Genomic DNA, 12,357 nt, shown 5'->3' with positions numbered 1-12,357 from the left:
TATTTTAATCGTTTAGCCTATAACTTTACAGTACGTGGCAACAACTTCTCTATAAAAATCAAATACAAGATCGCTGGCCGCTCTACATCTTTCTAAAGCTTCGTCGTATGCACCTTCGCTGAATATCCCTGTTGTGAAACCTAAAAAAAATACTACATATCAAACTTTAATACGCTTATAAACTTAAACATCAATAATAATGGGTTATCTGTACCATTGAGTATATAAATATATGTATATAACATGTACAGGCAGCCAGATATAACATTTATTAGTAATGTAACTAACACAAACAGAAACAAACAAAATAATAATAAAAAAATATAGAATAAAAGGCCTAAGGTATATTTTAAGCGTGTAATGTGTGTTGTGGCCTAGCCCTGGCTCAGCATCATGCTATGGAGCAGACGTGTTCCACGGCGCTGGTCATTCTGCCAGAGAGAATAAGAATTTTATAATAATAATATTAAAAAATTAACAGTGTAAGTAAAGAAGCCTTGGAAGTTTTGTGTGTAAAAGTATTTAGTAAATAATTGTTACTAAAATTACTATCACAAATCGATAAATAAATATTTTTGGGCGGATTAAAAACTAGATTTCGCGGAATTTTTGTTAAGTAAATAGATGCTTTATAAACTGCGACCAAAATAGAATTTTAGTGGAAGATTTTCAGTGCAGCAGATATTATTTCAACATTCAAAACTCTCACAAAACGATGTTGTCCAATGCTGGGGAATGGCGAGCTCCAGAGTACAACTCCTAACTTTGAAATCTTTCACTCTTTACATATACATGAAGATAAAAATTGGGCATTTTTTTATATATGAAATAAGTACCATTTGAGATAGTTTAACTAATCAATGTCACATTTCAAACAGATATTAAATCTCTTTTAACAAATCAATGTCAGTGTTAATTCTGTGTAAGAATTTTTTGTAAGTCGTACACTATCACATTATGAAAGGCGACTTAGTTGTCTTCGATGTGTAGCGTTTAATTTTCAAATGTAACTAGAATTTATTATATAGTCATATGAAGGGAACATTATTTAGCCAGCAACCATTATATATTTGCGCCTGGCTACTAGCATATTTAGACAGCCAACGCTGAAACTCTAGTACTATTCAGTACTATTAATAATAATTACAGAAACTCTTATTTCATTTAAAGTAAACAGCTTTTTGTATAATTCTAATTTATTATTATCTCCAGCACAATTCAGGTTGCAAAACATTCAATTAGGTCAGTTGTTGTACCTGTAACTAGAGTCTTCGCTCTACTATCAAATACAAAATGCATAGTAGCTGCAGCACTCTGGATTTGGTCATAAGTAGGCTCCAGCACTAAGTTACCACTATCATCAAGTGCACAACCGACAGCTGCAACAACATGTTTCATCGACAAGCCAGAGTTCAGTAAAGCAAGACATGTACAGTTCACAGCGCAGGTAAGTAGCTGAAACAGTTAACAGTAAAAATATAATAAATAGTAACTTATTTGTGATGTCACACCTACTAAAGATTTTTTTATTATTATTTTATCAATATATTAAAATTTACTATATATATTAAAAGTCATTGATTTTTCAAAATGTACGTGAACATTTTGTTCAGGTGTCCTTGTTGTTTTTAGTTAAAACACCAAAAGCAAACATCTACTTCAAAAAACTGCTTTTTGTGTTTATTCCAGACTAATGAAGAGTTATTACAGATGGCAAGATAGACACGAAAGGCAGATTACGCATTGCCCAAATACAATTTTTTATTTGAATATGAATAAAATTGTTACCCCTCCAAAATCCTCTAGTTCTTGTATGGTTACTGTTATACCTGTACGAGGATATAAACAGCCCAATATTGCTGTTTCACAAGTCTGTCTTATCACACTTTCTTTGAATCTGTAATTATAAATAGGTAAGTTAAAATTTGAATTTTTGTTGTAAACAGAAGTAATTTTCAATCCAATCAAATCAAAAACTCATTGACACATACATATATAAACACTAATATACACAATTTATATTTACTGTCAGTTCTCAATCCAAGGGACAAAGACAACATACAATCAACTTTCTATACTACTCTTTATAAATACAAATAATATAATAACAATGAATAAATGACTGATGGCTTCACAACATGCAACACAGTCCATCATAAAAATGTATTCTTTTTGTATCTTTAATTTTTGTTTACAATGGTAACAGAGACTACTAAATCATCAAGCTGGTTTTTATCAAATATTATTGAACTCTCTTACTAGGTCAATATAAGCTTAGATAAATAATTAAAAATATTAGAGTACACTATTAAAATTTATACCTGTCAGATACATTAGGCTTTCCTCCTTTTGCACTAAATAATACATCCAATGTTGCCTTTTCCATACTTTGGCTAGTAATTTTTATATCAAGTGGCCCATTTACACTTGCAAGTACAACTGTTTCACCTGAAACCCAGTATTTACATTTATTTAAAAACTATTATTTATTGACTAGGTTATCTAAAGTAACAACTGATTCTTTATGAAGAATTATTTCGAAGATTTACAGACACTTAATTAGTTATTTATAGATAGCAGCTCATTTCAGATGATAGTAAACATTATATTTAATTAAATTGATATTGAACTAAGAAACTCTGACCTTGCGCTAATATTGCCGAACCATCAGATTTACTTAAATAATTAAGTTCACATTTCATCGGTTTCAATTTAAAATCTTTAAAGTCTTCTGCAACCATCTTTAAGTGTTGAATTATTACAATTTTAGTTATTTACTAATAAAATTGTTGATATAAATTCATATAAACAAAAACATAACCTCCGAAATTAAACTCTTAATTGGCTTGTCAATTGTCAACTATTTTCAGCTAAACTAACAATGACATCAAAATTTGAATATTAAATTGGATTTACAATTTTCGGTGACGTTTCTAACCTATCCTTGTAGTATTGTAATTGTACATTTATTATTTAATTTTTGTTCTGTAAAGAAGTAAAATAATAATAATTTAATAAATAAAACATTTCTTCAAAATGAAGACCCGCTTTAATACATATGACATTGTTTGTATGGTGACAGAATTACAAAGGTAAGTTTCAAAACAAATCCCTCCCTATAGAAAAGTATTATAGAAATAACACCATTTCTCCTATTATTATTTTTTCTTTCAGATTAATTGGTATGAGAGTGAACCAAGTCTACGATATAGATAATAGGACATATGTTATCCGACTTCAAAGATCAGAGGAAAAGAGTGTCTTGCTTCTAGAGTCGGGGAATAGGTTTCACACTACTCAGTTTGAATGGCCAAAGAATGTTGCTCCATCAGGATTTACTATGAAGGTATTAAAATCTCTGTTAATATTTGATATTTTCTTATCTTTTAAAGTACTAATATATTTTATTTAAACCTTTACAGCTTCGAAAGCACCTCAAAAACAAACGTCTAGAACATCTAACTCAACTTGGTATAGATCGTATTGTAGATCTTCAATTTGGCAGTGGAGAAGCAGCATATCATGTTATTTTAGAACTTTATGACAGAGGGAACATAGTACTTACAGATTATAACTGGACTATTTTAAATGTCTTGAGGCCTCATGTAGAAGGTGATAAAGTCAGGTAAACTTTTTTGCTGAAATATCTGTGTTTATTAATAATATAATAAAAAGAAAATTATGAATTCAGATTTATATATCCATATATATAAGTACAGTGTTATTAACAATTGATTCTAAATATATATAAAATTGTATTTCTTTTAATGTTTGTATACATGGAATTCTTGCCATAGCATTTGGTTAATAATATGGGATTGTTTGCAGTACAGTATGATTATAAAACAGAATTATTAAATGATGTTTTAACATGTAAATTGTAATAATGTAAGAAGGGTAATTACAGAATTTTCATAATTCATTGCTTTGAGTGCATACAATAGAAAAATATTTAAAATATAGTCAATAGCTGTGAAAGCAGTTTATAATGTGTATTTTAAACACCCAAGACAACATAAAGATATTACTCTTTTGGAAACAAATTTATAATCAGGTCATACATTAACAGTAGAAAAACTTCACACAAAATTTTAAAATACAGCTATATCATTATTAAGATAACATTTTTTTTCTAGATTTGCTGTAAAAGAAAAATATCCACTTGATAGAGCAAAAACAAGTTATGAAGCCCCAAATGAAGTGCAATTAAGACAGATAATATCTAATAGTAAACCGGGCGATAATTTGAAGAAACTACTTAATCCTAATTTAGGTATAGAGTTCTTTGATCTATACTAATTTAAAATGTATAATTAAATATGCTAATCTCGGGTAATCTAGCAATGAATTAAATAGGATAGTGATCCTTTTTAGTTATTTTTTTTCTTATATACAAGAAGTTTAACAGGCTTACACATATTTTTAATATAGAAACTTACTCTCTTGCCTACTCTACTAATATTATTTTATTTTGTAGAATATGGATCAGCAGTAATAGACCATGTTTTATTGGAAAATGAACTATCAGGCTCCTTAAAAGTAGCATCAGACCCTGATAAAGGGTTTTTCGTTGACAGAGATATTTATAAATTGGTAACTGCTCTAAAACAGGCTGAGAAGCTTATGGATGAGGCGAGGAACCAGATTTCTAAAGTAAGCTGGAACATTAAAACCTCCCGATAGGGCAGGGATTCCTATATATAATATACACTAAGAAAAACAAACTGCACAACTATGCAGTATACATTCTAATACACAATTTTTGTAAATATTTTTATTGTTATTAATAATTAACAATATTTCAAACTAATAATAATAATTAACCTATTAAAAATCCTAGCTAAATTTTATTGATTAAAAAACAAATACAACTCATGGTATTATGATAATGTTATTTTAATTGTTAACTTCAGGGCTTCATTATTCAAAAAAAGGAAGAACGTCCAAATCCTGAAGCTGCTGGTGACTTTTTACTTACGAATCAAGAATTTCATCCACTCCTCTATAGCCAACACAAGAATCAACCCTATTCTGAATATGAGACATTTGATAGAGCTGTTGATGAGTTCTTTTCGGCTTTGGAAGGTCAGAAGATTGATTTAAAGGTATTTTTCACTGTGTCGGTAATAATAAATCCTTGCTTTTCTATTTGAAAAACTCACTCCAAAATACTTGTTAGACAATACTTCTATGTTAATAAAGAGTGTTTGGGTTTTTTTCTTTTACTTAAGATTTTATAAAGCTATTAAGTACATAGAACTGATAGGACCGCATGCGCACATCGACCCGAAATAATTATTTTGTCAGAATGTAATCCATAAATTTTCTAAGGTAAAGCTTTCTAAGAAAATTTGTCGAAGGTAATGCAGTTTTTTTTATGAAACTATTTTTCCAACAGACAATTCATGTGGAACGCGAAGCAATGAAGAAACTCCAAAACGTAAAGAAGGATCACGAGAAACGTATCACTGAATTGGAGAAAGTCCAAATAGAAGACCGACAAGCTGCCGAGATGATCTCCAGGAATGAACAACACGTCGAGAGAGCCAGGCTCGCTATTCAGACTACTATCGCAAACCAGGTAATCATTTACTAGCTGATGCCGTGGCTTCGATCGTAAATTAATATTTTAGCGGGCCAAAAAGAGACGATAAGAGATCTATAAAGAGATATCTTTTGGCAAAACTAATTTATATTTGTTTACCTCTCTTGATTGACTTAGTCAATATATTTGAAATAATCAATAATTATAGAGAATAAATAAAAACTATTTTTTTCTTCTTAATTATTTATTTTATGTAATGTGGGCAAATTATAACAGCTGTTTGTTGTTTTATGAATCTGCCAAACTACATAGGTTTTTATCTATATGTATTTAGTATATATTCTATTGTAGGTCACTGAACCCCCTTTAACGGCTGGACCGATTTGAATGAATTTTTTGTATGCGTTTGGGTGGCGCCCTGGATGGTTTAGATTCAGCTTAGTTCACAAATCAGCCCTTGCAGATGACGCTTCAGTCGGTACTTTCTTACTTTCGTATTATATATATATACATATAATACTTTCGTATTATATGTATTTCTTTCGTTTAATATCCTAATCGCTTGAAATAGCATGCAGGACCAACGTCTGTCGAGTCCTCTAGTATATATATAAAATTCTCGTGTTGTAAATATTCCTCTGAAATGACGTCTGAATTTACGATTCTTTGGGGTGGGTCTGATACGTCGTAAACAATTAGCCCCTAAATGATAAAAGTGGTAACTCCAATATATTATTTATTTTTGACGTGACAACGTCTAGTAAATCAATGTACGAAAAAGCAGGATTAATTGTCGGTGTCACGTGAAACTATAGCCCGTAAACCGACTTTACAGGCAACATTTAAATGACACAACATGAACGTATGCTAATTAGTTAAATATAATTTAAGATGTCGTGGGATGACATACAACTGTTAGTGAAAACGGCCCAAGATGCTGGAGACCCCGTAGCATCGGCTATCAAACAGCTGAAACTGTCAACCAATCATATCACGTTGCGTCTGACAGACCCTTATGAGGACATGGGACCGATGCTGGTGGATATTGATCTCTCTTTGACGGCCTTTGCTAATGCAAGACGGTAATAATCTTTATAACTTCTATATAATAGAAATACTGGAACAGATGTCCTTCTTTTCTCTCTCTATCTCTTTTAAATTAATCTGAATGAATTTTTTTACCTGTGGTTGTCTATGTTATGTTTATTAAAATGTCTTCTATTCAGGTAAATAATTTTTAGTCTCCTTAATTTCTTATAGAACGTAATTACTGCCTTCCGAGAGATTAGAAAAACGCTTGTTGCGTTAGATTCTGTTGGCCAATCGGAAATCAACAGCTTGGGGAGCGTTCACGTTTTCTCTTATAAAACGTTACGATGCTGGGCGGGGATTGAATTACGCGTTATTGTTATATTTTCGATTTTCCGGTACTTCACACCACATAATGGTAACTTTTAGGTATCACTGGTTGGTCACGAAACGCTTAACTATGGGGTACAGAAAAATGTTACGGAACGTTACAGGGGGTCAAAAATCTCCAAAAATTGCGTGACGTAATAGTCTAGTCGAAACGCCCATGAAGTCTGTCTGTTAATTCAAAAGCTCGATTCCGTCTTTTATTTTTACTATCAAATGCTTGCTTTAGAATATTTTTCATATGTTCAAATAGGAATCACTGAATGACCTTTGAACCTTTACGTTCTCTTATTAGTAACTTATTTGCCTAAATCCACTGAAACGTCACAAGACAATATATAGGCTTAACATAACAATAAAGCAATCCACGTATTTCAACATATTTCCGCGCAGAAATATATAAAAATGATTTACAGGTACTATGATCAAAAACGCAATGCCGCTAAAAAACAGCAGAAAACGGTTGAATCTTCAGGGAAAGCTCTGAAGAGCGCTGAACGTAAAACCAAACAGACGCTCAAGGAAGCCCAGACAATCAGTACCATCAGTAAAGCGAGAAAAACGTACTGGTTCGAGAAATTCTACTGGTTCATATCTTCAGAGAACTATTTGGTGAATATTATTGTTTTATACTAATTGCTATATTAATAATTTTCATTCATCTCAAATCATCAAAACCCCTTTTTCTAGAGGCACCGCAACCGCTTGGCTATGTTTTAGTTTTTTGTATAATTTTACCAATTAAACTGCTATTGGAGTTAATTTAATAGGCTATAGCAGTAATTATATGCCAAAATGTAATATATAATTAGACGATAAATATTTCTCAGGTAATAGGCGGTCGCGATCAGCAACAAAACGAGTTGTTAGTTAAGCGTTACATGCGTTCAACAGACCTGTACGTGCACGCTGAAGTCAGTGGTGCTTCGTCGGTAGTTATTAAGTGTCCGGCGGGTTTACCTCCTCCTCGGACGCTCAGTGAGGCAGGTCAGGCTGCGGTGGCTTACAGGTATAAAATTTATAAATATGATTCGATTTCTTTGCAGTGTCTGTTGACCTTATCTCCGTTTTATATTATGTCAAATTTCTAACAAATACACATACAATAAAGATTTGTTGTTCAAGTCGAACCTTCATTTTAATATCTAGAATGAGAGGAGAAGTTTGTTCCCACATTAAATATATATATATATTATATTCAGCGTAATACTTTTCTTAGATAGTACGGTTTTGTATATTTTGTTTTATTTAACAAATTTTAGTGTGGCCTGGGAAGCAAAAGTTTTAACTCGGGCATGGTGGGTATACGGGCAGCAAGTATCGAAATCCGCCCCAACCGGTGAATATCTAACGACTGGATCCTTCATGATCAGAGGCAAAAAGAACTACCTCCTTCCAGAACATTTACAATTTGGATTTAGTTTCCTCTTCCGGCTTGAGGATAGCTGCATAGAAAAGCATAAAGATGAGAGAAAATGTATAGCCGATGATATGTCTGAAATGGCTGAGAGTGAGCAAGATACAGAAATTGTCGTAACAGACGATTCAGATGACGAAAAAGATAGTAAAGATTTATTGGATACAATAGTTGAAAATAAGGAATTACAATGTAGTGATAGTGTGAAAGAGGATTCGGAAAGTGCTAAAGTTTCAGATCAGAAAACTAGTAATTTAGAAGCCAAAAATGCAAATGACGAATTAAATAAAGTAAGTGTTAAGGAACCTAAGGAAGAGAAAGAAGAAGATATAAGTGATTCAGATAGTGATAGTTCTGATGGTGTCTTGGATACACATATTAAGGTAAGAGTCAAATTCAGACATATGTTTCAAAATGTATTGTAAATATCTAACAACAGTCATTATTTTCTTTCCTTAAATCTTGATTTTTTAGATTTTTTAATGTTCTATTGATGTTACATGATTCTTAATTTTTTCCGCTTATGTTCGTATTTGTTCACGTTTAGTTGTTTCAAAATATTATTTTGTGGTATTAAATACAACTGATTCTACTCCTCTTACAGCTTTGACTCTATTTTTTTCTTTGATTCTCTTTCTGTCTCCTATTTTCAAGGTAGAAAGGAGTATTTATTTGTCTTATTACTTCAGGTCGATCATGGAACAGGGCAAGTATTAATCGCGTCCAAAACGCGAACAATATCAGAAATGTCGGAACAGAGTGAAGAGCTACATTTAAAATTCCCCGCTATGCCCAAAAAGAACCCTCAGAAGAAAGAGAAACCCCCGCAGAAGGAAAAAGTTCAAAAGGAACAGGAGAAGAACGGTCCAAAGCGAGGCCAAAAGGGGAAATTGAAGAAGATAAAGGAAAAGTATAAGGATCAAGATGAAGAGGATCGTGCATTCATGATGGACCTATTAAAAGTAATTAATAATTCTCGACTCGATTATTTAGTCAGTAATTTAAAAAAAAATTCAATAAGTTTTTTTAATAAAAATAGTTTTTTGTAGATTTAGAAGTGAATATATTATTAATATTTTTTATTATTATAAAAATATCACGATTTCTCAAAAAACAGTAGATTTATATATAAATAATCATTTCAGCCAGACAAATGTGCTAAAGAATCAAAGAAGGCCCTAAAGCAGGCTGCGAAAGGCAACAAAGACAAGAAATCTAATCGCGGACCGAAGATACCACAACCCCCTCCATTGCTGCTCGAAGCTGAGTCGGAAGATGAGCCGGAACTCGAAGCTGAGGTAAGATTTTATGTCAATCTCGCTCCAAGTATGTTACATTGACCGCATTATTTCTAATAAATCATTTATACAGTAATTTATTTATTTCCAACATACAAATATAGTGTTTACAATTTTCCTAAGCTATATATTTAAGAATAGGTTAAAACAACTATTAAAGTCCTAAACCTTGCATCTTTCTTCTTTATTATGGCTACTAGTATGTTTGTCGTTCTCCTGATATATAAACTTTGTATTGTATTATCTACTTAAATATTTTGTATTGTATTATCTACTTAAATATTTTGTATTGTATTGTCTACTTAAATATTTTGTATTGTATTATCTATTTAAATATTTTGTATTGTATTATCTACTTAAATATTCTGTATTGTATTGTCTACTTAAATATTTTGTATTGTATTGTCTACTTAAATATTTTGTATTGTATTGTCTACTTAAATATTTTGTATTGTATTATCTACTTAAATATTTTGTATTGTATTATCTACTTAAATATTTTGTATTGTATTGTCTACTTAAATATTTTGTATTGTATTATCTACTTAAATATTTTGTATTGTATTGTCTACTTAAATATTTTGTATTGTATTGTCTACTTAAATATTTTGTATTGTATTGTCTACTTAAATATTTTGTATTGTATTGTCTACTTAAATATTTTGTTCTGCTGTCATGTCATGTTTTGCTTTATATCTTATTTTTTATCAGTGAAACTATTTGTTGAAATATCCAATGTGTTAATTTTATGTTTTTTTTTTCGTTTTATACTTTTAGAGATGTATCTGTTTTGTTTCCTAAATGAATAAATAAATAAAAAGAATTAAAAAAATATTAAAATAAATTTAAAAAGTTTGGTCCCTGTGACAGTGTACCAAACGCTGGCAGCATTTCATCGCTGTATTGCGATACTTATTCCTTGAGCAATGAGAGCACCAGCTCTGGCGTCACCAGTATCATCTATCAGAAGTCGAGTTAAATCTTTAATTAGTCTGTACTCAAAAGGGAACAAAATCGAAGTTTGACGAAAGACTCTGATTTTCCGCCTAGTCTTTCTGCTTTTCCGTCTTGTTTGGGAGGTGGGACGGGATAAATAAATATTTTTCACAGACGGAACCAACAGGCGATGCGGATACGGAGATGCTGTGTCAGCTGACGGGCGCGCCATATCCTGAAGATGAGTTACTATTCGCCGTACCGGTTGTAGCGCCTTACTCCTCACTTCATAACTACAAGTATGTTGAACTACTTTTATAAAGTCTATATAAAATATACAAAAAAATAGTTTTATAGTATTTTGTAAACTATTGTATGATCATTATATGTAAAGACTATGAACCTAGAACAACATAAAATAAAATACTCTATGGTTTTATAAAAAACAATACAGCAGGTAATTGTATGATAATTGATACATGGTGCTCACGTATTTTCTAATATTGCAACTATAGATTTTAAACTATTATTTATAAAATAAAACAGCAAATATAAACATATAGTTTGATGTCACAAGGTATTTGGTTGTAACGTGTTGCCAGCCCTAAGGGCAGTTGAGACTAGCGTTTTTTACGCGCGTATAAGCTCGTCTTTGGGAGCGCGCCTTTTGGCACACGCTCAACTCATACGAGCGTATACGTAAATAGCAATGTTTCTTCGTCGGTTCCACTACCGGTTCGAACGAACACGCCGAAATATGCCAGTTTACGCGCGTCCAGTTTTTTGAAGCGCGTATTGTAGCGCGCGGTTAAGTGCGTATGCTGAAACGACCGTATACGCTAAAATACGCTAGTCTGAAGCCCTATTTTTTTTAGTGAAGCATTATAATTGCCTTGATTCTTTTGAATGATCAAATGATCAAAAGTAATTATATTTAATTATTTAAATTACTGACTTTGCACCAAAGTTTTTTCTACTAATAAACGTAAATTAACGATTATTTCGTCTATATCAAGGTTTAAAGTAAAATTAACCCCGGGCACGAGCAAACGAGGGAAAGCGGCCAAAACAGCTGTCCAAGTATTCTTACGGGACAAGATGGCATCCGCCCGCGAAAAGGACTTGTTAAAGGCGGTCAAAGAAGAGAACGTTGCTAGGAATTTCCCAGGAAAAGTTAAATTGTCCGCGCCACAGCTGCATAAACATAAAAAATAGTAATTATACAGATTTCTCCAATTTATCGCAATAATTTTCTGAGACAACCTACCTATAGTACGTTGTTTCCCAAAAAAAAATTCTGTAAAAAGCCAGAGACAATAAAATTATATAAATGTAGAACAGAGAGCGAACGAAAGACGTGAACTGGTGATGCACGAATAATATTGAATCCTTCACGTTCGTGTTGTTTAAAGAATATAGCTACTTCACTCTGTGCAAAAAAACCTATATTATATTAATTTAAAGGTTCAGTGCGGAAATATATACCTCTTTTGTTATGCTATTTATATAAAAATGTACCATAATCGTGAAATAATTAAAGATGCGATTGATTGATGTGATATTGTTAAGTTTAATAAATCTTTGCACAAAACGCTGTATTATTTTGATACATCCCACATCCTGTTTTGACGTAAATAAGTAACACACTTAAATATTTTGAACTCAAACAACATAGTTTAGATTGTTGAAATAAAAGTACTATAAAAACTTATACAAAAGAAACACGACTATATCTTTTATAACAA

The 12,357-nt window shown here is 31.6% G+C and overlaps 2 protein-coding genes across 2 annotated transcripts; one reads left to right on the top strand and one right to left on the bottom strand.

The window, feature by feature from the left end:
- Positions 1-2,841, bottom strand: LOC123720148 (exosome complex component RRP46). Its single transcript, XM_045676660.1, has 5 exons — positions 2,645-2,841; positions 2,322-2,448; positions 1,789-1,897; positions 1,257-1,455; positions 1-140 (listed from the first exon to the last, which is right to left on the bottom strand). The coding sequence occupies exons 1-5, from the start codon at positions 2,739-2,741 to the stop codon at positions 13-15; spliced, it is 660 nt and encodes a 219-aa protein (XP_045532616.1). The 5' UTR covers positions 2,742-2,841; the 3' UTR covers positions 1-12.
- Positions 2,842-2,932: 91 nt separating this feature from the next.
- LOC123720376 (nuclear export mediator factor NEMF homolog) lies at positions 2,933-12,189 on the top strand. The gene is made up of 15 exons (XM_045676962.1): positions 2,933-3,092; positions 3,175-3,346; positions 3,423-3,625; positions 4,137-4,273; positions 4,478-4,653; positions 4,914-5,105; positions 5,399-5,581; positions 6,437-6,627; positions 7,378-7,573; positions 7,792-7,970; positions 8,224-8,761; positions 9,068-9,340; positions 9,524-9,676; positions 10,787-10,911; positions 11,629-12,189. The coding sequence occupies exons 1-15, from the start codon at positions 3,037-3,039 to the stop codon at positions 11,825-11,827; spliced, it is 2,973 nt and encodes a 990-aa protein (XP_045532918.1). The 5' UTR covers positions 2,933-3,036; the 3' UTR covers positions 11,828-12,189.
- Positions 12,190-12,357: the final 168 nt, after the last annotated feature.

Source organism: Pieris brassicae, chromosome 2 (assembly GCF_905147105.1).
Source record: "Pieris brassicae chromosome 2, ilPieBrab1.1, whole genome shotgun sequence".
NCBI lineage: Eukaryota > Metazoa > Arthropoda > Insecta > Lepidoptera > Pieridae > Pieris > Pieris brassicae.
The sequence above is the reverse complement of the archived record's forward strand: the minus strand, read 5'-3'. Positions and strand labels throughout refer to the sequence as shown.

Coding starts and splice junctions, on each gene's coding strand:
- LOC123720376 (XM_045676962.1), top strand. CDS start 3,037: ATGAAGACCCGCTTTAATACATATGACATTGTTTGTATGGTGACAGAA. Junction 3,626..4,136: donor GTAGAAGGTGATAAAGTCAG/GTAAACTTTTTT, acceptor TTTTTTTTCTAG/ATTTGCTGTAAAAGAAAAAT. Junction 8,762..9,067: donor TCTTGGATACACATATTAAG/GTAAGAGTCAAA, acceptor TTATTACTTCAG/GTCGATCATGGAACAGGGCA.
- LOC123720148 (XM_045676660.1), bottom strand. CDS start 2,741: ATGGTTGCAGAAGACTTTAAAGATTTTAAATTGAAACCGATGAAATGT. Junction 2,449..2,644: donor TTCGGCAATATTAGCGCAAG/GTCAGAGTTTCT, acceptor ACTGGGTTTCAG/GTGAAACAGTTGTACTTGCA. Junction 1,898..2,321: donor AAGCCTAATGTATCTGACAG/GTATAAATTTTA, acceptor TTATAATTACAG/ATTCAAAGAAAGTGTGATAA.